Source organism: Helianthus annuus, chromosome 1 (genome assembly GCF_002127325.2).
Source record: "Helianthus annuus cultivar XRQ/B chromosome 1, HanXRQr2.0-SUNRISE, whole genome shotgun sequence".
Classification (NCBI taxonomy): Eukaryota; Viridiplantae; Streptophyta; class Magnoliopsida; order Asterales; family Asteraceae; genus Helianthus; species Helianthus annuus.
Genome location: NC_035433.2, coordinates 82,973,301 through 83,000,287, shown reverse-complemented (window position 1 = coordinate 83,000,287; position 26,987 = coordinate 82,973,301). Strand labels below are relative to the sequence as shown.

The window sequence follows — 26,987 nt, the reverse complement described above, 5'->3', positions numbered from 1 at the left end:
TGCGGGGTCGATCGGGTTCAAGAACTCATCTACAACGGACACGTGCAGGGTTAAACGGGTTGTTCGGGTGATGACGGTTCTGCCCGTTTAGGATGGTTGATGAGAGTTTGGCTAACACAATCGGCTCTCACCAATGTGTTTGCCAGGTCCTCTAACATCACCGAAGCCGCAGAACCGCAGAACCAAATGTGAACAACCCGTTACATATCACCTAGGCCAAAATAAATGTGGGTTGATGGAACTTACCATTTCACGTCCCATATTTATTCCTAGGTGTTTCGATGCAAATTCCGGAATCAAAATCCGGATCTCCTACCCCATTTTAAATTTATGGAAATAGCGGTTTGGTGTATTCTAGTTCAAATGATTATGTTTGTATGTTTTTGTCTTATGTTTTTTATTTACTTTGTATTCAATGATAATAAAGTTATAATTTTTACCATTTTACGTTTGAATTCTTGTTCAATTCAGTATAATTCAATGTTTAAAGACGTTTCAACAGCCTATTAAATGTTAAGACGTTTCAAAAGGCAATTAAATGTTAAGACGTTTGAAACTTATGTTAAGACGTCAGAATTTTTAAAGTTATATTAAAATAAATATTCATTTAACCAACCCCACTATATATACATATACCCCTAATTCTAAACACACAGAAACACAGACGCCGTTCTTCTTCTTCTACTACTTTTTTTGTTCTACTTTCTACACACAGAAACACACAAGCAAACATGGCTTCTTCCTTGTGGACTGAAGTTGAGGATATTGCATTGGTGGAGGCTTGGGAGGAGGTGTATACCAATCCTCCTCGTCGAGGGCAGGGGGGTTTATGGGTCCGAGTGCAACAATATTTTGCACAACTCCGTGGTCCGGACCACGGCCGCACCGTTGACGCCTGATCTTCAAGGTTTCGGGTTATACGGTTGGAGTGTAAGAAGTTCGAGGGTTACTACAAGTGTGTGGAGGATTCATCCCAGGGCCTTAGCGAGGAGGACATCAAGGCGGTTGCGCTCATCAACTTACGCCACGAAGAACGACATGATTTCGAACATGTCGCGTAGTGGGAAACGATTAGGGTTTGGATTTAGATCTTTGTTTTTTTTTTTAGTGTAATGTTTTTTTTGTATATATTTGTTTTTTTAATTTAATGTTTAGTATGTATTTTCTTTTTTTTTAATATAATGTTTTATATTTTCTTTAACGGGTTTGGGCTTACGGGGTTGGGGTTACGGGTTTGGGCTTACGGGGTTGGGCTTACGGGTTGGGGCTTACACCCAATATTTTTTAAAAGTGTAGAGATAAAGTTAACTATTTAAAACTGTATAAATAAACTTAACTATTTAAAACTTGAACCTTAACTACTAAAATTATAAATTATAAATATTTATTTTATTTTTTGTTAAAACCGTCATTTTAGGGGCTAAATTGTCATTTTTGAAACTATATAAATACAAGGGCTAAAAGTGCAATTATTGCAAACTACAAGTTTAGGGTTCTTTTGGCCATTTTTGAAACTTATTTATAAAAGAAAATAAATAAATATACATTTTGTTTTATAAAGTCCAGGGTTCATTTGGTCAATTTCGTGAACTTATACTCCAGGGACTGAAATTGATATTTTATAAACTTATATTAACTATAGACACTAACCGGGTTAGTGTTTATATAACAATTTCTTCCTAAAACAATAACTCAGTTAAGATTTCTTAACTGAGTAGGGACCAAACTGGTAAAGTTGGAAACTTATATTAACAGCGATGTTTAGCAATTTTTATATTTTATTTTTATAAAAAGAATTTGATTTTTTAAATAATTTGTAACTTTAAAAAAAATTCTCTAAAAATAATACCTTTTCCGGGGCTTATTTACGTTTCAATTTTTTGCAGATTTACATGCCCGTAGCGCACTGGTTACTTCTAAAAATAAATATGCGTTCACTTAAAATATATGCTTATTTTCCCGATAACTGTAACCTAAGTAATTGCGGAGAAGGATTTTGCATACACAGGAAATACATCAAATTCTTTTAGAATTTGAATCTTCATTCGTATGGTTTCTGGGCCGTATATGGTACTGGCAACACTCGGGGATAGATAGTGTAGAAGCCTTAGAGTATTGCGGGGATGTTGTGTGGCCTGATCACGGAGCTCATATTGGCCGAAACTCAGGTGTTATCATATGTATGCTAATGGAAAATCTAGTTTACAACCGTTTATTGACATGGAACGAAGTAAACATGCAGGATGCTTGTGTCAGATATAGACGCTACATGGCTGATGAACTCTACGCCGGGCGCTACACACCAACTAATTTTTGAAGGCTGGACGTACGCATTGTAAAATTTAATTCTTATATAAATTAAAATTACTAATTACTATTGCGGTTACGAGAATTTGTTACGTGATTTTCCTAATTAAAACTTAAAAAAACTAAACTATTATTAAAATTCTGCTAAATTATAAGATGGATAAATGTCATCCGTTGGACTCTGGGTTTCTATCTCTTTCCATTTTCCTTTCCCTGATGATTTACGTGAACGAATTTGTGATCGGATTGGATCTAAACAAACGTCACGAACATGGCCGTATATTCGACACCGCGAACAATATACCTGAACGGGCTCTTCCCCACGAGACAAGATTCGGGTGTTTTCTTTTGGACGACCATATTGACGTTTTGTAATATGCGGGGGTAATACACTACCAAGGCCTTCTGGTATCACCCATTCAGACCTATGAGGCAGAGGATTAATAGATTCTTCATACGTTTTTTTGTATACTTCGTTTGAATAACACGAGAATGCATAATGACTGCAGTCAGGTTCACCCAAAAATCTTGAAACAGCAATCACATGCCCACAAGGTAGACCCGAAACTTCCCAGACACGGCAGCTGCACGAACGATTCAAAAAATCAACGACACCCCTTTTCCCACCGACTTCAACAACAAAACGGTTTACCCTGATGCCTGCAACAGTCCAGGTTCTAGACCCTTCAATTTTCTTTAAAATTTTCTTCTGTGCCCACTGAGTCAGTGAGTGGCTCTCCTGCATGCCCTGCAGTCGACGGTCATAAAACCATTTTTGTACAGACTCGCGGAAGAATTCAATAAGTTGCGTTATCGGCATCTTACGCGAGAATCTAGACAAAGAGTTAATAGACTCCGCACTATTAGATGTCATATAGTGGTATCGATTGCCGGGACAATGAGCTCTTGCCCATCTACCAAACCCAATATTTGTTAAAACCTGGCGTATTCTAGGAACGACAAGACACAAAGCATTGAATGACTCGTTAAAGTCAGACATCCGATAAGATTTACATGTCTTCCACCATAGTGCCTCGTACTCTTTTTTTAGACGAAAGCAAACGTAAATTCATCATTAAATGACGACAACACAACCCGTGGTAAACACGTGGAAACACGTTTCTAACACCTACATGTATAGAATTCGCCCTATCCGAAACGATCGCCATATCTGCTATTTGACCAACACAGTCTCTAAGCTTTGAGAGAAACCATGTCCAAGATTCACCATCCTCTGATTTTCCAATGCCATAAGCAATTGGTAAAATCTGGTTATTTCCATCCATGCCCACTGCTAAAAATAACGTCCCTTTAAATTCACCCTATAGGTGTGCCGCGTCAATGATAACGACCGGTCTTAGATTTAACATAAAGCTACGAATCTGAAAATTAATGATAACAAAATAAGATCAAAACCCATGTTACTTAAAAAAAATAAGAGCAAGTACAAAAGAAAATGTGTAAATTACCGCAGCACCTAAAGCAACAAAAACCATTTCAAAACGACTCTGCTCATCAACCAAGATGTGAGTAATGCTTCCAGGATTTGCAAGCTTCAAATTGTAACAGTATATTGGTAGTTCGGCAAAAGAGTCTCGGGTTGTTCCTTGTAGAAGTTCAAGTGCATGGCTTTTACCACGCCAAGCTTGAAGCTTTGTTATCTCAACCTCGAACCTTTGTCTAAAATCTTTGACAATCTCTTTCGCTCGATATATCCTACCACTGTCTTTTAGTTGTTCCTTTAAAAAGTGACCCAAAACCTTTGGGTTAGCCTGACGGAAATGTGGGTGTGTTTGCGTCTTCGAACAGGTGTGTCTATCGTTCATATGTTTAACAAAAAATAAACTACCACCAGGAATAACGTATGCCTTAAATCGCCATTCACAACCATCACCCATGCATGACACTTCGTAACGTGTCTTTGATGATCTGTCAACTTTAAACTCGAAATGCTCTAACAAACATTTCTTTCCCAACTCAAGCTTCATCTCTTCTTTGTTATTGAATATATGACCGGTCTGAAACACTATAGATGAAGAAGCTGATTCGTTGTTAAAAGTGGATGATTTTTCAAAATTATTTTCTAAAATAGGACACTCATCATTTAAAACATCAACACTTTCTTTTACTGAAATATTTAGATCTGGAGTTTTGAAATTGTTTAAAGAAGACAAACCAGAGGAACCAACGTCAGACTCTTGAATAACATATAATTTATATAATTCAAAAGGATTCTGCATCGCCAAATCAAAAAAAAAATCTAACATCTCGATCATTAATTATATCGATCGGATCAGTAAACGTAGACATCCGGTATCACAACCGTGTAATGTTTGGAGTATCACACATCTTAGAAACACAGTTTAAAAAACTATTATATGAATGATCTGTTTCAATTTCTAAACCACGTCTCATTGAATCGCCATGAGTAATATACTCAATGTTTCCGTTAATGACATCCCACTTCCCCCCAGTATAAACAACAAACTTGACTCTCATGTTGTGAGATAATTCCTAAAAAACAAACTCTTAGAATCTTATATTTATACTTCAAATACGGTTTTTCATAATGTACAGTATTTAAATAAGGGGTCCCTCTAAATAAATGCAAAACGTCTTAAATTACCAAATAAAACATCTTAAATTTCCAAATAAAACGTCTTCAATTCGTACAACAAAACGTGTTAAATAAATTAAGAAATCCGGCTCGGGCTGATGTAGCCGGCTAAAGAGAGTAAAATGGCTCAAGCCGGGTGGAAACGTCTCAAGCCGTCTGAAAAGATGCCCAGCCATAACGAAACGTCTCAAGCCGTGTGAAACGTCTCAGCCAAGACGTCCAGACGCCTGAGTTTACTGTCGGACACGTGACAGGTTTTGGTTGGACAGCCGCCAAGACGTTTCAACATGTTTGTCACGTCTCCCCAAGACGTTTTACTTGGCTAGTTTGGAAAAGTTGACCAAAACATGGCCGTTTTCGCTATTTTCCCTTTTTTGTATTTAATTTATTTTCAAGAAAAAAATCTTAACTTGCTATTGTGTAAATCGACGTTTTATTGCATTTTCCGTAATAACAGTTTGAGTAGCTTTTTTTAGTTTATCATGACGTCCAATAGTCAATAGATTTGATAGTTGACGAGATCTTCATTTCACTATTCACTTTCATAGCTATTGTGTAAATCGACGTTTTATTGCATTTTCCGTAATACACTTTGATCATTTATTTCTCTGCGAGAGTCGACACATCCATCATATAGCTTTTTACTTGTTTGAAGATGAGTAAGAGAGTTGAAGGAACTGCAATTGGAATTGATCTTGGAACAACATACTCTTGTGTGGCAGCCTGGTTTGATAAGCACAATCGTGTTGAGATCATTCCTAATCAACAAGGTAACAAAATTACTCCTTCATGTGTTGCTTGGGATGACATTCAAATGCTAGTAGGTGATGCTGCAAAAAATCAAATCACCAGGAACCCTAAGAACACTGTTTTTGGTAAGTTTCTTTGATCAACAACTTTCATATTCCAGTCATTCATTCATTGAGTGTCCAATCTTATACTTGATGAACTTCCATATTCTAGGAGCAATATATAAAACCCTTGTAATTCTCTTTATTTAATATCCAACTATATATTCGATAAACTTTCATATTGTAGCCATTTCATTCATTTATTATCCAATCTTATATTGGATAAACTTTCATATTCCTGCCATTTCATTTATTTAGTTTCCAATATTCGATTTAATTTTATTTTATTTTAGGAGCAATATACGTAAATCCATAGTCATTCCCTTTACTTATTATCCTCTTATTTTTGATGAACAATATTCTAGGTGCAATCTAAGAAACCTTAGTCATTCCCTTAATTTTGTATCCAATCTTATATTTGACGACCTTTGATTTCTGAAGCATTTTTTTAATAACATGCAGATGTTAAACGTTTAATGGGAGCTCGATTCTGTGATGGTATAGTGCAAAAAGACATTGATACAAGGCCTTTCAAGGTGATTGAAGGGTGTGAAGGGAAGCCTGTTATTGTATTTGAACATGAGTCATCAGAACAGAAGAAGTTTTCACCAGAAGAAATTTCTTCAATGATTCTAAGAAATTTGAAGGAAGCCGCTGAAGCATACTTAGGAACAACAGTTACTGATGCAGTCATAACTGTTCCTGCATATTTTAATGATAAGCAACGCCAAGCAACTATGGATGCTAGTGTGTTAGCGGGCCTTAAGGTCATGCGTTTGATCAATGAGCCAACATCAGCAGCAATCGCCTACGGTCTAGACAAGAGTGCTGATATAATTTGTCCTGAAGAGAAAAATGTGTTGATATTTGATTTGGGTGGAGGAACCTTTGATGTATCCCTTCTCAAGATCGCCAAGGAATGTACCATTACCGTTAAAGCAGTGGGTGGGGATACTCACCTGGGCGGCGAAACTTTTGACAAGTTGATGGTTGATCTTTGTGTTGAAATCTATAAAAAGAAAGAAAAGAAAGATGTGAGTAAGAATGCAAGAGCAAAGATGAGGTTGAAAATCGCTTGTGAAAAAGCCAAGAGGGATTTGTCATCCACAGTACAAATGCCGATTGAAATTGATTGCTTGTACGAGGGAATTGATTTCTCAACGAAATTAAGCAGAGCAAAATTCGATGAGATTAATGCTGGTTTCTTTAACATGTGCATTAAACATGTGGAAAATTGTTTGAGAGACGGAGATATGCAAAAGAGCGATGTTGATGACGTGGTTATTGTCGGTGGGTCGACAAGGATTCCCAAGTTGCAACAAATGCTAACCGAGTTTTTTGATGGAAAACCACTTTGCAAGAGCATTAATGCGGATAAAGCTGTCGCTTACGGTGCTGTAGTGTTGGCTGCAAACTTAAGTGGTTATGGAAACAAAAAGGTGAAGGATTTTGTGCTATTAGATGTGACCCCTCTTTCTCTTGGCATCAGTGTTGATCATGCAAGGGAAATGGGTGTTGTGATCCCTAGGAACACACCAATACCCACCATCAAGGAGAAGGTTTGTGTAACATATTCGGACAACCAAGTAGATGCAAGATTTGATGTATATCAGGGCGAGGGCAAGTATGTCAAAGAGAACATATTTCTTGGCACGTTTACTCTTAGTGAAGTTCCACCAGCCCGTAAAGGTGAACAAAAGTTCAAGGTTTGCTTTAACATTGATGCTAATGGAATTCTCAATGTTTCAGCTGAGGTGATATCCACTGGTCATAAACGAAGTATCACAATTGCTAAGGAGGTGGTGAAAAAGATTAAGAAATGATAAACAAAATCAGATCATGAATTCATAGATGCATTCTCATCATACTCACAAATCGCCCGACCTTCGTCTTCAATAATCATGTTATGGAGCAAAATGCAAGCGTACATACAAAGGTGCAACCTTTTCGGTGTGAACGCACGTGCCGGTTGTTCAAGGATGGCCCATTTTTTTTGTAAAACACCAAAAGCACGTTCGATGTCTTTTCTTGCAGCTTCTTGACGCTTAGCGAATTTTTTCCTTTTTTCATCCTCGGGATATGGAATAGTCTTGACAATTGTAGACCAAGACGAATATATTCCGTCAGCAAGATAATACCCGCGTCTATACTCAACCCCAGAAACTGTAAAACGTGTGTCCAGACCGGTTCCATTAACGACATCGCTAAAGATCGCCGATTGGTATAGCACGTTGAGGTTGTTGAGTGAACCAGGGAGACCAATGAAAGAAAGCCAGATCCACAAATCTTGTGACGCCACTGCCTCAAGTATTAAGGTTGGATGGTCGTGATCACCTCGCGTATATTGGCCTCGCCACGCATCCGGGCAGTTCTGCCACGCCCAATGCATACAATCAATGCTACCGATCATTCCCGGAAACCTGTGTCGTGCTTCATGAGCTTGGTACAACTGTTGAACATCATACGCATTTGGTTTCCGCAAATATTTTTTGCTATACAGTTTCACAACATTATGGCAAAACCGATACAAACATTCCCGCGTAGTTCTTGCTGACATCTGTAAGTACTCGTCCAAAGCGTCGACCACTGTCCCGTACGCCAGTTGGCGAATGGCCGCAATACACTTTTGTAACGTGGTGAACCCTTCATAATTTCGAGCATCGGGTCGTTGCGTGAAAAACGGGTCTAGCCCCGCCAAATCATCAGCAATCCGTGTGAATAACCGGCGACTCATTCGGAACCTGCGTCTGAAAATCTCGGCATTGTAAAGGGGTGCATCCGAAAAATAATCGTTCACCAATTTCTCGTGCGCTCATGTCGTAAAAAATATATAAATACGAGGAAATAATAAGGATAATAAAATTTATTAATGATAAACCTTAGCGGTCTCTGTTAATCCGTATTCGTCTGGTAATAACGCTTTCAGAGGAGACGTTTTCCTCTTCCTTTTCCTCCTCAATAAGAATCTGCACCGCCCTTAGCACACGTTTGCGAAAAACATCTCCTCTTCCTCCTCCGAAGACGAGAACCACCAAGAATTAGATGGCATTGTGGATGAGAAGATAATTTTTTTTATAAAAGTGGGGAGAAAATGGTATAAAAAAGAGAGTGTTTTGGGTTGAAAGTGGGGAGAAAATGGTATAAAATAAGTGTGTTTTATAGAAAAGCGGGATTTTTTTTATTGAACTAGCCGTTACCAACGGCTATATATTTTAAATTTAGGCCCGTCCTCTCCGTCTTGTGGGAGCCGAATCTGCTGAGCCGAGCCCAGAGAGGACGGTGTGAGGGACCGGCGTCGGGGCAAGCCGGGCCTCAGCCAGCCTCCATACCCTCTAGTCTTATAAATTGGGGTGTCAAAAACAATACTTTACCAATCAAGCCAGTACCTATTTTTGATGTTGACATATGAATTTTGGTTACTGAAGTTGAGTTTGTGATGCACGGAAACGTGATCAATTGATACTTGAGGCTTTAGGCTTTAGCTTCAAACATCCAAGTAGATTCATACTATGTCTATGAAAAAAAAAAGGGTGTGATAAATATACCCAAGATAAAGATTAATATACCCAAAAGTCAAAGTTAGTAATGATTTAGTAATGATTAACTACTTTATTATATTATTTTATTATAAACTTAAAAGTAATAATTATGTTTTATTATAAAGTCAAAAATAATAATTATGTTTTTTTATCTTATTTTATTTTATAATACTTTTGTTACTTTTTTATATTTTCTTATACTATTATTAGTATTAATATCAATATTAATAAATAAATAATCAAGACACTTTATTATAAACACGAAAATGAAAAAAATTCATCATAAATAAATAAAAGTTCATCTAATAAAAAAGTAAACGTGCAAACATTAAAACAATTAATCACCTAGATCGACAAAACCACTTTCACGACGATCCAAAGAAACACAAGTCACCGGAGAAACCAGCCATCATTACCGAGTTGTTTCAATTTTCCGGCGACTTCATCGGAGAAACCAGCCATCATCCGCCATATCAAAGAGAGAAACTCCGGCAAACTAAGACGGTTCCGGCGAAAAGACAAGAAAGAACTCCGGTAAAAAGCTTGTTATTTTTATAGATCTGGTTGAAAAAAAACTTATTTTTAAAGATCTAGTTGTAAAAAACTTGTTGCATTGAGTTATTTTTTGTACTTGAGTAGTGAAAAATTGAGGTGTAATCACCCTTTAGAAAATATATTGGGTTCACGCATTACATGCTACGTATGTGCTGCAATGTGTTGTACTATTTGCTGTAAATGTAGTACCATCCCATAACATGTGACAGTGAAAAGTCAACATCACGCAATCAGTGAGGCCCTAGACAAGGGGAATAATTATAATTATTTATCCAAAATTCATTTAAAAACCTTAAAAAATAACATAGATAAACATAATATGTAAAGTAGACTGTTAAAACCAAAATTTTGATTTTCAAAAGGGTGGGTCTATTCGTACACGTCTTTTGTTTTTTTCACATTTAAAGCGCCGCGCTATGACCAAAGCGGAGCGCTTTGGTCTTAGTCAACAGACAAGGACTGACTTCTCCTTAAAAAATAACATAGATAAACATAGTATGTAAAGTAGACTGTTAAAAACAAAATTTTGATTTTCAAAAGGGTGGGTCTATTCGCACACGCCTTTTGTCTTTTTGCACATCCAAAGCGCCGCGCTATGGCCAAATCGGGGCGCTTGTCGTCCAGGGCATAAGGGGCATGATGACTTGACGTCAACATAGATAAACATAATATGTAAAGTAGACTGTTAAAAACAAAATTTTGATTTTCAAAAGGGTGGGTCTATTCGCACACGCCTTTTATCTTTTTGCACATCCAAAGCGCCGCGCTATGGCCAAAGCGGGGCGCTTTGGATGTTTTTTTTAAACAGATAGGATGTGGGTTAGTTTAGTAGGGATTTTTGGTTAGATTAGTTTGGTAGGGATTTTTGGAGGAAAAATTTTTATTTGAGTTTTATTACATATAATTCATAGTTGTTTTATAATTACGTTATTACGTCATTATTTATATAGAATGTATATAATATAAGTTCTTAACGTTGTTTATTTTGTTAAATTAAACGAACACGTTAAATAAAATGTACAGAAAGCCATAAGAATTAAACGTAAACAATCCAAAACCAACGTGATGTAAATAGAAGATTAACTGCAATATATATATGTATATCAGTTTGTACATACAATACAAAACAAAAAGGTACAACTGAGTACATAATACATAACAAAACACTAAACAAACAAAGTAAGGTACTAATCCTCGTGCGGTGGGGACGGTAGGAGGGGAAGTGGAGGCAACCCAGCGAGCTCTCGCAGATCAACGAGCGTCTCGACGATCCAGTCAATGCGTGCGCCCTGACGTCTGAGGCGCCGGTCGAAGTCCCGAGCCACCTCACGCGCTGCCGGAGGCAGCTCAGCGTAAGCGTGCTGCGGGTACTGTGGCGGCTCAGGAGCTGGCTGAACTGGTGGTATCGGGATCTCCTCGACCTGCTCCTCCTGAGCCGGTTCCTCGAATACAAGCTGAGCCTGAGCCTGAGGCTCGTCCTGAGGCTGATCGAGGCCCAGAGCCTGTAGCTGAGCCTGCCGAGCGGCCTCCTGAACATGAGGAGGGGCTAACACTCCAGGACTCACCTCAATAACAACCGGGATGACCTCCGGCAACACCTCCGGCTGCCAAATCAGCCCGTCACGACCCTTGAACCTCAGACCAACATCAAAGGTACGGGTGATCTGCATGCTACATACTGACGCGCGGCCCAACCCGGTGGTATGCTGTGGCAAAGTAATCTGCCAGGCAGGCTGCTAGATCGCAGGGCTGGCGGCGAAGTAGGCAGTATAGAAAGAAAAGGTCACTGAGGTTGACCTTCTCCTTGCTAGAACCCCGCGGCAGGATAGTTGACGCGATAACATGGTGCAGGTATCGGTACAAGGGGTCTCTAATGGTGGTGGCCTTTTGCCAGGATTTCCCAAAGGGAACCCTGGAAATGGCCCTCCAGAAACTGATAAGCGTCTGCATGTCCATCATCCTAACCGCCTGCGTATATAATAGGCGCGACCAAGGAGTATCTAGTCCAACTATATCACACGCCCACGCGACCTCTCCCATGGTATCCAACAGCTCCCAGTCTATCCCTACATGCTCCCCAATCTCTATGGTGCGCAACCTAGCGCATCTCCCCCTCGCCCGTGACCCCTGCGAAAACTGCAGGTACGGACATGCCGGCTCTCCCTCGTCCCCCACCTCTCCCTCAGCCTCCATATGCTCAATCTCGTCATCGGAGTAATCCATCCCTGCACGTTGAAAATATAATAAATAAATAATATTATTTAAACAATTTAAATAATAAACAAATAATATTAAACACTATATAAAGAAGCAAGTTATATGTGCATGTATGTGTTGTAAGTTATGCTTTGAGAGTTTTTCAAAAAAAAAAAAAAAAGGAAAATTTTCTTTTTAACCCAAAAGTTTTAATGTTTGACAATTTAAGTTTAAACTTCTAATTTTTGTTTTCTTTTAACCCTAAAGTTTTAATCTTTGACAATTTACCCTAAAGTTTTAATATTTGACAATTTAAGTTTAAAATTTTTAATCTTTGTTTTCTTTTTAACACTAAAGTTTTAATCTTTGACAATTTAACTTTAAAGTTTTAATTTTTGGTAAGTTAACCCCTTTGATTAATTTGATTTTTTACTTCTAATTCAAAAGTTTCCATCTTTTGCGATTTAACCACTTTGATTTTTTTTATTTATGTGTTGTAATCTTGACTTTGAAGGTTTTTCAAAGAAAAAATGATTATACATATGGTTGTTGTAACCTTGGCGTTGGAGGTTTTTAAAAAAAAATTGGTTTTTTTAATTTTCACCTAAAATTATTTCATAAATTACTTTTAACCCAAAACTATTTGTTTTTTTTACTTTTAACACAAAACTTTTTATCTTTTGCAATCTATCACCACAACTTTTTTTTACTTTCAACTTTGGTCCTTTATAGTTTTTATTTTCCCAAAATTTTTTCGCTATCTGCTTCGTTCTAAATTTTGTGACTTAACACATCGCACTATGTGTCTTTGGTTTAGCGTTTTTACGTTTCGTTCTAAATTTTGCGAGTTAACAAGACACAATGTGCGTGTGTGGGTGAACATTTTCACATCATCTACTTTTTTCCCGTTTGACGGGTTCAACATAACGTGCTTATCCTAAATCGATTTAGTTATAACTAAAGAATCCCCGCCGCATTGCGGCGGGTCGTAATTCTAGTTAAATATAAAACAATACACAAATAATATTATTAAACAATTTAAATAATAAACAAATAATAATATCAAATAAACAAATAATAATATTAAACAAACAAATAATAATATTAAATAAACAAATAATATTAAACAAATAATAATATTAAACAAATAATAATAAACAAATAATATTAAACAAATAATAATAATTAAACAAATAATAAATAAAAAAAATAAAATAAACATGAACCAAAGCGCCCCGCTTTGGCCTCCGCGCGACGCTTTGGTTCTTCATTTTGAAGAACATGAACCCAGCCGGATCTGAACCGCCCCAATCAAAACAATTATCAACATGTATGCTATACTCGCCACCATAACCGAAATTCGAATAACCTTGTTGTGCGTAAGGGTCCTCCACAGGGGTATTCAAATCCAGCTTCACCGTGTTATCACGATAACGAATGCCAGATACAACCTCTGCCTCCCTCAAGTTGGACGAAACCGGTTTCTCATACGAGTCAGAAATAGCGGTCCCCTCGTAAGAATCAGGAACAACTGACTCGTCAGAATATTAACCGAAAAGATAGTTGCTTAACCACGACATCGTTTTTTCGAGACATGTAACTAATAGAGCAAAGAAAATCGACAAACAACAAAATCACCGAATGATGAATGTTGAGTCTGAGCAGGTTTTTAAAGTGAACATTTGGGGTCGAAGCGCCGCGCTTTGGCCATAGCGCGGCGCTTAGGGTTCACGAGACACCTGCAACCTCGTATCACCTTTATGTCTCTGCAATGTCAGTCAGTCAGTCAAACCTCGTATCACCTTTTGTCGACCTAAGCGCCCCACTTTGGCCATAGCGCGGCGCTTAGGGATGTGAAAATTATTTTCTGCTTGTGGAATTAGCATGACCCTTTTCAAAATTAAAAAAAAATGTAAATGACGTGGGCATAGATGGGGTGGGGTAGGGTGGGGTTAACGAGCTATTTATTTGTTTAAGACAATTTGTTTGACTACTCTTAGTAACAGAGCTTATATGGGTCTTTTGATTTACTATTTAAGAAAAAGGTTGACTTATGGATGTATTTAACAACACCTAAAAAAAAATACATTATCACTTTTAATAGTACTTAAGTCATCATTGTCTGAAAAAAATACATTCTCACTTTTAATAGCACTTAATTCATAAGCGATGTTTTCTGAAAAAAATGTTAATGAGTAATGACTTCTCAATTCTTACTAGACATTGTGACAAATTTTAAGTTTAAAGAAACGTTGATAGTTTATTATATTTGCAATCAAGCTAACTGCAAACTAAATTTCATAACACTTGGAAACTAGAATACAGTGCATTTTTTTGAAAACTAAAATATCAGAAGATGGTATCAGCTGTTAGTTTGGTACTTGTGTTTGTAAACAAAAACCTCGACTTGAATGAGAACCCCGTTTGTATAAGCATTGATCCCTTTAAGTCAACTTAGTCAACAGGTAGCGTAAGCGGGTGCAAAAGTAGCGATCTTTTTCAAATTGATCAAGACTCTATACACCGAATAAAATAATACCTAATGGTTCTCGAGCGGCTTATTTGTAACACAATGTTTGTACTATTAAATCAATATTTTTGCGGTTTGTACATTATTACAATATTACAACCCGTTTTTGAATCCTGCTACAACGCGTGGTAAACCCACCAATATAATTTCTAATGTCAACCAAACATGAAAATTCTTTGAAAATTGTAACAGTTTCTTACGTTTATGTTTATCGTTTTACTTCTTATCTTAATAGTTTATTACTTTTAATTAAATTATTAGTACTTTTCATTGAAACTGCTAAAAACTTAAAAGAGAGTCCTGTATAATTAAATTACAAGTATTTTATGAGTAACTAGATAAAGTTAGAAAATTACTATTTCAAGTTAGATGGCGTTGAAAAAAAAAAAAAAATCTATTTCAAGTTAGATCTCAAAAATATGAATCCAAGATGAAGTGATGACCCGCAGCCCAAATGTCTCAATCAGCTCTGTATAATCATTACCTATTATTCTAGCTAGCTAGGAAGCTTATTATTATTATTATTATTATTATTATTATTATTATTATTATTATTATTATTATTATTATTATTATTTTTAACATCCAACAAAACGTAAAAAAAAAAAACCCGTGGCTTTATAGCCTATTGACATCTTGGTGGTGAGATAAGGCTTTCGGACCAATAGGTCCTGTGTTCGATTCCCACAAGGGAGGTTTTCCCATGTTTATTGGATTTCCTCCTGAATTGGTGTGACATTATACCTACTGGAGATGGATATGATCGGGTGGTTTCTCTGGTGGCACGATGATACTCCAGTGATCCGTTAATGATCCAAATTTACCGTTCAAAAAAAAAAAAAAAAAGGCAAAACGTAAAAAAATAAAAACAAAAAGAATTATGAAAAAGCCATAATAAAAATGAATAAATATGTAACTTTTTAAAATTTCAGTAAAAAATAGGGCTGTAAACGAACCGAACGTTCAGCGAACAGTTCGTAAACCGTTCGGCGGGAAGTTCGTTTATGTTCGTTCGTTTAATAAACGAACGAACACGAACAAGGAATTTCGTTCGATTAGTTAAATGAATGAACATGAACAAATGTCTCGTTCGTTCAATTGTGTTCGTGAACGTTCGGTAAGGTGTTCGTGAACGTCTTCGTGAATATTTGTTCTTTTGCGTTTGTTTGTGTTCGCATGTTTGTGTTTTAATCAAAGATTTTTGTACTTTCATATATTTTATCTTTACTTTTATATAATTAAACTTATATATATTTTATTACCCTATTAAACTAGAAAACCCTATTTCACCCTGTTTATGCATCATTTCCCTTTCATTTCTTATTATTTACATCGACAAATACGATCGACCTCCGTTCCACAATAAGGAATTCAAGTTCTAGTGCTGCTCTCTGGGCCATCCACCTTTATCCTTCTTCGCATTCATCAAATTTATTTGTGTTCGTGAACACACCCATTTCCTTAATGAACGAACACGAACATAAAATCTCGTTCGGTAAGTGTTCATGAACCGTTCGTGAACACATTTATTTCCTTAACGAACGAACACGAACAAGGCCTTGTTCGTGTTTGTTCGGTTCATTTACCGCCCTAGTAAAAAATAAAGGTAAAAAAGTCATTATATAACTTATTTTTAATGAAATAAATCAAAATAGGTAAATTTGCAATTTTAATAGTTAAAGAAGGGGATATATGCAATTTTAACTTTTAGTTGGATAAATATGCAATTAGGAGTTTTTTAAGGAGAAATATGCAATTGTCCCGTAATATAATAAAACTAGTCTAAGTACCTGTGTGTTACACGGGTGGCTAATAAGAAAAATAACTATTTTAACATTGTTGACGTAAATATTTTAATTATATATACGCTGAAATATTGACGGAAACGATAGAAATTACACCAAATAATTGAAATACATGAATATAAAAAAATCTCAACTCATTGAAGATCTCTTTATAAACAACATTAGTTGTTTATTCGTAGGTTTGCCGTCGTTGTCAAGTATTAATAGCTTGTCTCCATCTCGTGTTTTAACCCTTGATAAAGCTACATATAATTGACCCAAACAAAATGATAGAAATAAATTATGTGTATATCCTAAGCCTCCATATCCATCCTATATACTTTAACTTTAATACTTTTCATTTAAATAGTCAAATTATGCGTTAATCGCTCTTTATATAAACGGGTCAACCTTCTAGATGGTCTATTATTCCATCTTGGGTCACATAAATGAACCCATGACATCCTATTTAGATTATACAGACCATACCAAAGCAATATACATAACTCATGCATTCATGCATGTGTAGATATGTCTCTACATGCATATATATATATACGTAGAAAATTACTAAAATGGGCTTGGACTAAAACAAACAATCAATGAAAACTGACATGTACACTTCTCAGTATCCCATATGTAAATCTGTTTTTGTTAAATCCTTATTTTTTTTGTTTAATAAATAGAAAAAGAAAAGAACCAAAAGTCTCATAATGCTATAATTTTTTGTTCTAGAGACAAAAGCTAAAGGTCCTATAACTTCATTCTCTACCACCATTTCTGTAATAAGAAAGTAAAAAAACTAATAAGGCTATAGAAGTCAAAAGTCAACTTTATGTTCTTGCCTAAAAAAAGTCAGCAACTTCTATAATCTCTATCAGTGGTCCAGTATTCCAAGCATCTATGCTTGGGATCAACGTTATTTAACAACAATATTAGTCAAATAATACAATTTTTATGATCGTATTTGAGAAACTAAGTGTTCATATAGAAGTTACAAAATGTGGACAAACAGCGTTTCGAGTCAACTTAAAAATATTCCTTGTTACCCAGCCTACTCAATTTCCTACTTATAGAAAAACCATATACCTTAGATAACCCAAACATTTTAAGCCCGTTAATGCTACGTAGACACTTTAAGGCCGATTCGCCAGCTTTGCAATTTCTTGATTAAGCCTGTGCAGCACCAGTTTCCAACACTTTTCTGTTGACCAGTTAACCAACCCGGCAGCGTTTTGTTACGCCTCATGCAACCCTGTTAACTGCTTTGTTCCTGATAAAAAGAACAAATATATTGTTGACTTTTTGGGAGTCAACCAGAGTGACAAATTCAACTTTTAAAAACTTAAAAGTCTCGATAACAACACTTTCTTAAACCTTCATCAGCAATTAATTCATCATCTCTCTTTTCTTGTCCAACGTTTCTTTTTACCTTTATAAATAAACACAAATCTTATCAATCGTCTCTTCATATAATATGACTGAAATAAATAACTAAATAATAAAAATGTTTTCTTAATAATTTATATAGAATCTTTAGTTGGATTAAAAGCGAATAGTAATCGATCATACCCGAAGATCCTCTTTATCAGTGTAATATCATGTTAAACGGTGCAAGTTTTAATGAAATCTCAAATTTCTCATAGGCTAACTCAAAACTAAAATTAGAATTGTAACGGGATAAGGATAGAATGTTGTTCTTACTTTATAAACTGGTATGCAAAAGAAACTCATTGCCTCTTTTCTAGAGCTGGAAAAGGCATACCATCGCCGGAGTAATTAACGATTCCACTTCAAGAACCGTTTAAATTCACCATAGGTTACAACCTCTAGAATAGCAAGAATCGAGTATCAGTCAACTTGTTTGGGTTGTAAATCCGGACAAACAGGTTGGAATATGTTAGATCTTACCGATTGCTGCATTTGTAGTACTGAATTGATGCATTATCTACATTTATCCTGTAAGAGCTTCCTTCTGAATATTTTCTCTTTGAACGGGATGTTATTGTCTTTTTTTTATCAACAAATGAAACAAACGTCTGAACGGGTCCTAATCGGATGCCTCTCCTGCTCGAGTCAGAAACCTATCAAAGCTAGGCTCGGTTTGAGCTGATGAAAAAGCTTAAAATAACCAAATCAAATTGAAACCAAAACCTTTTAAGAAAAAATAAAGTCCGACAAACACTTGCGTCAATTGTCTCACCTTTTTTTCTTTCTTAATAAATGTTGTAAGAACATCTGAAATAACATCGTCTATAACAACAAACTCCGGATCACCTGCAGATAAACAATTGACCCAACTGTTTATGGCCTGAATCAACTTATGATCCAAGTGTTAACCACCTGCATGTATACTGAAGATCACCTGAAGATAAACAATTAATCCAACTGTTATTATTACCAGTTCAAGCACAAAGTATGTTCCTTCGTTCACCTTGAGGCTCGTGATCCTGAACTTCACCTTGTTCCTTTGATCCAACTATTTATGGCCTGAATCAAGCGTGATCGTCTCACAAACAATTATTTGGTACAATCCTCAGTCATGCATATATATTATAATCATTTCGGTTTTGTTCAGCCCAAACCGAAGAAGCCGAACATATACACATAAGACCAGTTAACAATTTGTAGAGTGGGTCAACATGTTCCAAAACAACAAAGTGCTGAAGTTCCACAACATTGAATAACTAAAATAATATCATCATGAAATTAACAAGACCAGAGACAGAAATGTGATCAAATTTGGTATGGGTGTTAATGGTCCGGTTTTAGAAACTGGTTTCCTTAGGGTTTTGTAAAAAGAGAGGTGAATATAAAAATGTAGAAAATAAGAATATAAGGGGTCCGTATTTGAGAGACGGGTGACCCGAATCCAGAATTTGACCTACTTTAAAACGGATCCCGCCTCCAATGAAGTGTAGGTCAGCTAATATTGCTTCCCTCCCAAAATCAACCTCTAGTTTCAGTCAATAGACCAACTCAAAGGCTGAATACACAACTCTATCCAAAACTCTACTCTAAAATTACTTTAAACTAAATAACAATTTGATTTCTATTTTGCTCCACTAATTACAGTCAAATAAAGTTGCATGTGTGAAAGTAAAAAAAACCATGCTAAAGCATTTTCTCCACTAAAAGTAATCCAAGCATACCTCGCTCTCTACAATCTTCACGAAGTTCATCTTCAGAAAGAGCATCCACACCACCCTCTGCTTGAATCATCCTGTCATCATTCTTTATCCTACAAGAATGCCAAAAATCGTATGGGAACGGTAACTAGCAATTCAATAGCTTTTAAATGATAAAAAAAGATACCCGAATTAGAAACGGATCCCGCCTCCAAAGTGGCTCACATTCATTCCCATCCAAAATCACCCTGAGGCTAATTTAGAATAACCTGCTTTAAAAAAAATAACATGTCAATCCTTTATGTTAGTCGTCTAATCAATAAATGAAGAAATACACTACCTCAGACCCAAAGGTCTAACTTTGGGCTACTTTGTATATGATTGCTTTAGGTACAGTAATATTATCTAGAGAGCAAATTAACTATTTTAGATCGTATGTTACTCAACTTGCCTTCCTCGTTTTTGCCAGGAGTGATAAATATTAACCATCAAAGGAAAGGGGAAGTGAGTTTTAGTTTTGAGATTATATTTTGGTGGTGTATACAATAAACGGATCACTAAAGATGTCATTTTTTAACCACAATTAAAATTAAATAAAAGAATCAGCGAGAACAAACAAAAAGTACATAAAACAAAAACTACACACCCACAGAGAATCAACCAAGCCAACCAAACTACCTGCCACCCCTTGCCCCTATACAAATTCAAAAGACTCAAAACAGGTTGACCCGCACATATATTTACAAAGTTTAAACTAATTAAATGCATTAATTACTATTGCAAAAGCCATATTATCAACCCGTGTTCAGGTTTACACTATTTGAGGCGCATTGATGTCTTCGACACGAATATATATACGGGCCATATTTGTTTCAATGAGTTAATCTGAAAACCTGACATGATTCTAAAAAAAAAACACAACCGAAATCATTTGGCGTAGTCCATGAAAACTGGCATGTTGGAACCTAAAGGTGAGAATGAAATGAAAGAATCTTTTTGTAAAATTCCAAATTGTATTTTGTTCCTACATAACAACTGATATCTCTTGGCAGATTACATAAAAGTGCATAAATGATAAATCTATACATACTGTAGGATGTTGATGTCGTGATGACTCGCTGGAGTGAATAAAAAAGTCAGATTTACGGTCCATTGGCCAACCTAACTTGAAGCATCTGTTGGACCTGAAAGAGAGGAAATTAAAGATTGGTTTATTATTAAGCAAACCAATACAGTTGTAGCACAATGCTAATTTTATAAATGAAAGCAATACCAGAAATATTCATTAAGATCATCATAGTTTCTCCATGATCCATGGCTTACTTTGCCACCTTGGTTCCTCCTAGCTTCCTGTAACAAATTAAAATTTATAAAAATTGTAACAGATCTTATGGTGCAAAAAAAAAAATATTACCTTACGAAGAACCTCGTAAATAGGTGTAATAACATCAATAAGACCGTTTCTTCACCACCGGTGCTACTTGATAAGTACCTCCACTCACGGGTTGAACATTTCCAAATAAAGTTCCATGCATTTCATTTGCCATCTTATTGATTCAGAGTTTAAATAGATAAAGCAATTCATTATATTTTTTCAAATAAAAGATATGTGAATTCAAGAGTAAACTATAAACATACATTATGGAATATATAACAAATGCATTAAGGCATGAACCGGATGTTTGAAGCTTCACCCAGATAAGTAGGTAAAGTGCAATGTAGAGAAGCTGCAACTGCAGCCTATCAGCAGTAGCTGGAACCTTCGGTAATCTTATACAAAACAATAAAATCAAATATATAATAAAAAAGGTTATATATTTAAAAAAAATTATAACTTGATAATAACTTACTCAATGATTGGTGTACAGTGCAAATAATGACACCAAGAGACATAGTTTTTGAAAGTTTTATCCAGTAATTGCTTTACGGTGAGGTTATCCAACTGCCAAAAGTTTTAACCATTAAAAGAATGAATAACTTTTATATAATGTTATTATGCATGTGAAAGTTGCATTTTTAAATATATTTTAAAGATGGTGAAAGATATAAGATATACCTGCTTTCATGTACTACCTCAGATCTTCAAAGCCTGTCTATTCTTATTCTTCTTCACACATGACTTTAAAACCTTAACATTCCTATTCACATCACTCAACCTTGCACGGACAACCTTTTTCAAATCTGGCTTGTAATAGTTATCTGCCACATGTAAAAAAAGCATAGGTTATAACCCCTAACCATCTTTAACAAACAAATAAGATTAATTTAAAAGACCCAACGTAGGTTTCCAACCCCAACTATATTTTTGTGACTACAATCTGCTCTAAAATGAGTAGTTCAATACAGAAGCAAAACCATAGTTAATTAATCCAATTCTAGTTCATGTAAAATAAAGACTCTTAAGTATTCAACGTTTTTTACATCTTTTTCATGAAAGGTTTAATAAGTCAAAACCTTGAAACCAAACAGAAACCAAATATCAAAAGTTAGAACCGTTACTAACGGTTTATTTCACAATTTGACCTAAAAACTATCAAAAACCAGACGTAAACATCAAACTGACAAACGATATACAATAAGGGTAACTATATTCAAATAAAGATATCCAATAATCATTCTTCAAGAAATTAATCGAAGAGGATGTAAACACATCACATAACAACTTTTTTTTGCATAAAATTACAAAAAATACAATAAACATATAGCAAAAGTAAGTTAACCATACCTTCCACACCGTACACGTCGTCAAGAGACTGCAGATCTGAGATGTTGATAACCAAATCCACGCAAAACAATCCAGTTACCGCCGATCAAAGCTACAAATATCAAGTGGTAAGAACCGAAACTATCATACTAATTACGAAAAACGTAACTGTCTTCCATTGTTAGATCTATAAACACTAAGGTGCTGTTTGTTTTTTCTCCAGAAGCTCTTCTGAGCACTTATGTCTGCGTCGCGCAGAGGCGCGCAGACATAAGGTTCCTGCAGCTTGTTTGTTTTCTTGAAGATCTGCAGACCAAAAACGTCTGCAGAAGCTCTTCCCCAAGCAGACTTGTCCACAAGTCTTCTAACCTCTGCAACCTCTTCTCCCTCTTCAGCCACCACCTCCGACACCACCTCCACCTCCACCACCACCACCACCATCATCTCAGCCACCACCATCATCATCATCGGAGACCTCCACCTCCAACACCCATCACCTCCACCTTCAACAATCACCACCTCCATCTTCACAAGAACCGCCGCTCCAGCCCTGCTCCGCCGCCCACCCTTGCTCCGCCCCCAAATTGAAAACCCTCATCATCATCATCAACATCGATCGCAAACAAAACAGACCTGCAACTTCGATCTGAACTTCGATTCACAGCCGTCGAGCATCACCACCGCCTTCGAGCATCACCACCGCCGTCGAACTCCTCTCTCTAGCTGTTGTTTCTCTCTCTCTCTCTCTCTCGCTGTTTCTCTCTCTAGCCGCCTTCGATTCACAGATCTGAAGGAGAAAGGGGTGGGGGTGGGGGTGGGATGGATTAGCAGGTTTGATGGCGGTGGTGGTGCGGTGGTGGTGGTGGCGGTGGTGGTGGTGCTTTGGGCAGTGGTGGTGACAGATTCTAGAGAGAGAGTGTGTTTGTAGAGAGAGAGAAAGGCAGAGTAGTGTGTGTGTTGTGTGTGAACTGTGAAGAGGTTTTGTAGAAAAAAAACAAACCCTCTTCTCCTTGCAGACTGCAGACATTTGGTCCACCTCTTCTCCTGCAGATGCCTGCAGATATGGTCCGCAGACTGCAGACCTTTTGCCGCAGAAAAAACAAACAGCACCTAACACTAAACCGGTTTGTTTGCAACGACTATGGTCTCCTCCTTCGCCACACTCTCCCACAAAAAAGCACAAAGCCGCGATGTCCTTCTTTCTCTCTTTTCTTTTTGACGACGCGCGGGTGCGACTGTTGTCAAAGGCCACCCACGTCAAACTCCCAAAATCTCCACAAAAAATTGAACGTATCAGTTATAAACAACAGAGAAGCGATAATCAAGAAGTTCAGAAATCAAAATAAAAACTATACCAACTAAAATTGTACCTTCAATTGGAAACTCAGAGTCACAGAGCATGAAATTGGTATCGACTGGACTATGTCAATAATCAATGTTCGTTGCCGCCAGTGATTTATGGCGGAACCCTAGCCGTTGGAAGACAGATCTCACCCTTTGCTGACCACCGATGACAACAACAACAACCACTTTGGAACCACCGCCGTCGCTGGCTACTAAGAAAGCCCTATCGCTGACACCAGTCGTCAGAGAAGATGACCATCTCTCGTCTGCATCTCTCATCTGATCCATCTCTCTCTTGTCTCTCTTCTACAGAATTAAATATAATGAAAGCATTAAGATAGGAGAATCATGTAAACCAAAAGACAAAAGAAAAAAGAAAACTGACCTTGTTGCTTGAACCGCAGACAAATGGTTTTAGGGTTTCTTTGAAGTGATTTTGGAAAGAAGAGAGAATGAGGGAAACGACTATTGATTGAGAATTAGGCGCTTGTGAAATTGAATAAGAAAGGAGAGAAAGGAAAATGCCGCCCAAAAAAATAATTCTCTGGCCAAAGAGCATTGCCACATCAAGGTCAAAAAGTCAACATTATTTTGCTTTAGTATAAGAGATAGATAAACTCACAATTAGATTTTAACAACACAAAATAGGATTTTTTTTTTTGTATTTAATTTATTTTCAAGAAAAAAACTCTTTAACTTATTGTGTAAACCGACGTTTTATTGCATTTTCCGTAATAACAGTTTTGAGTAGCTTTTTTTGTTTATCAGGACGTCCAATAGTCAATAGATTTGATAGTTGAAGAGATCTTCATTTCACTATTCACTTTCATATACATATACACTTTGATCATTTCTCTGCCAGAATCGACACATCCATCATATGCTTTGTGCACTGTGCACCTTTTACTTGTTTGAAGATGGGTAAGAGAGTTGAAGGAACTGCAATTGGAATCGATCTTGGAACAACATACTCTTGTGTGGCAGCCTGGTTTGATAAGCACAATTGTGTTGAGATCATTCCTAATCAACAAGGTAACAAAATTACTCCTTCATGTGTTGCTTGGGATGGCACTCAAATGCTAGTAGGTGAAGCTGCAAAAAATCAAATCACCAGGAACCCTAAGAACACTGTTTTTGGTAAGTTTCTTTGATCAACAACTTTCATATTCCAGTCATTTCATTCATTTAGTGTCTTTAGTGAACTTTCATCATTTAGGAGCAATGTATACGAACTTTCATATTCTAGGAGCAATATAAAACCCTTGTAATTCTCTTTATTTAATATCCAACCATATAATCCACAAACTTTCATATTCTAGTCATTATTAACAATAATATAATTAGGAACTTGTGTGAACATTCATTTATTATCCAATCTTATATTCGATGAACTTTCAAATTCCAGCCATTTCATTTATTTAGTTTCCAATATTATATTTGATGATTTTGTTTTATATTTTAGGAGCAATTTGTAAATCCATAGTCATTCCCATTATTTAGTGTGAAGATATTAAAGTTTGCTTGATTGGTTAAAAAAAAAATCCCTTTATTTAGTATCCTCTTATTTTTGATGAACATCAATATTCTAGGAGCATTATAAGAAACCTTAGTCATTCCCTTAATTTTGTATCCAATCTTATATTTGATGACCTTTGATTTCTGAAGCATTTTTTAATAACATGTAGATGTTAAACGTTTAATGGGAGCTAGATTCTGTGACGGTATAGTGCAGAAAGACATTGATACACGGCCTTTCAAGGTTATTGAAGGGTGTGAAGGGAAGCTTGTTATTGTATTTGAACATGAGTCATCAGAACAGAAGTTTTCACCAGAAGAAATTTCTTCAGTGATTCTAAGAAATTTGAAGGAAGCTGCTGAAGCATACTTAGGAACAACAGTTACTGATGCAGTCATAACTGTTCCTGCATATTTTAATGATAAGCAACGCCAGGCAACTATGGATGCTGGTGTGTTAGCGGGCCTTAATGTCATGCGTTTGATCAATGAGCCAACATCAGCAGCAATCGCCTACGGTCTAGACAAGAGTGCGGATATAAATTGTCCTGAAGAGAAAAATGTGTTGATATTTGATTTGGGTGGAGGAACCTTTGATGTGTCTCTTCTCAAGATCGCCAAGGAGGGTACCATTACTGTTAAAGCAGTGGGTGGGGATACTCACCTGGGCGGCGAAACTTTTGACAAGTTGATGGTTGATCATTGTGTGGAAATCTTTAAAAAGAAAGAAAAGAAAGATGTGAGTGAGAATGCAAGAGCAAAGATGAGGTTGAAAATCGCTTGTGAAAAAGCCAAGAGGGATTTGTCATCGACAGTACAAATGCCGATTGAAATTGATTGCTTGTACGAGGGAATTGATTTCTCAACGAAATTAAGCAGAGCAAAATTCGATGAGATTAATGCTGGTTTCTTTAACATGTGCATTAAACATGTGGAAAATTGCTTGAGAGACGGAGATATGCAAAAGAGCGATGTTGATGACGTGGTTATTGTCGGTGGGTCGACAAGGATTCCCAAGTTGCAACAAATGCTGATCGAGTTTTTTGACGGGAAACCACTGTGCAAGAGCATTAATGCGGATGAAGCTATCGCTTACGGTGCTGCAGTGTTGGCTGCAAACTTAAGTGGTTATGGAAACAAAAAGGTGAAGGATTTTGTGCTATTAGATGTGACACCTCTTTCTCTTGGCATCCATGTTGGTCTCGTAGGGGAAATGGGTGTTGTGATACCTAGGAACACACCAATACCCACCATCAAGGAGAGGGTTTATGCTACTGCTGTGGACAACCAAGTAGCTGCAAGATTTGATGTATATCAGGGCGAGGGCAAGTATGTCAAAGAGAACATATTTCTTGGCACGTTTACTCTTCGCGAAGTTCCACCAGCCCCTATAGGTAAACAAAAGTTCAAAGTTTTCTTTAACATTGATGCTAATGGAATTCTCAATGTTTCAGCCGAGGTAATATCCACCGGTCATAAACGAAGTATCACAATTGCCAAGGAGGTGGTGAAAAAGATTAAGAAATGATAAACAACCATGACCGGTGTTTCTTTTGCTTGGTATTTCCTATCAGCGAAAATGTAAAATGATAAACAAAATCAGATCATGACCGGTGTTTCTTTTGCACGGCAGCTAAAATGTATGTTGCCTTTATAAACAACAATCCAATATTTTGCAAGGTTTGTTTTGTTTTGTTGTAAATTTGCAATCTATGTCCAAGCAGATCTCTTTTGAGTTGGTCAAAGTGGTTTTCTGACTTGCATACAGTTATGTTTATAATCATCGGTCTCTTCAATCCTGTTGCTACTTATATTCATAGTTCTACATATAAAAATATTTAACACTCTAGAATCGTTACGCAGGTGTTTTGAACATTTATGTTTAATTTTATCTAAAACCAGTTTTTGATTCAAATT

General features: G+C 36.5%; 2 protein-coding genes across 2 annotated transcripts; one reads left to right on the top strand and one right to left on the bottom strand.

Moving 5' to 3' along the window:
* Positions 1-2,440: 2,440 nt before the first annotated feature.
* Positions 2,441-4,547, bottom strand: LOC110920373. The gene is made up of 3 exons (XM_022164584.1): positions 3,777-4,547; positions 3,437-3,629; positions 2,441-3,348 (listed from the first exon to the last, which is right to left on the bottom strand). Exons 1-3 carry the CDS (start codon positions 4,545-4,547, stop codon positions 2,441-2,443), a joined length of 1,872 nt encoding a protein of 623 aa, XP_022020276.1.
* Positions 4,548-5,579: 1,032 nt separating this feature from the next.
* On the top strand, positions 5,580-26,598 carry LOC110920375 (heat shock 70 kDa protein 18). Its single transcript, XM_022164586.2, has 4 exons — positions 5,580-5,799; positions 6,238-7,265; positions 24,482-24,692; positions 25,241-26,598. The coding sequence occupies exons 1-4, from the start codon at positions 5,580-5,582 to the stop codon at positions 26,596-26,598; spliced, it is 2,817 nt and encodes a 938-aa protein (XP_022020278.2).
* Positions 26,599-26,987: the final 389 nt, after the last annotated feature.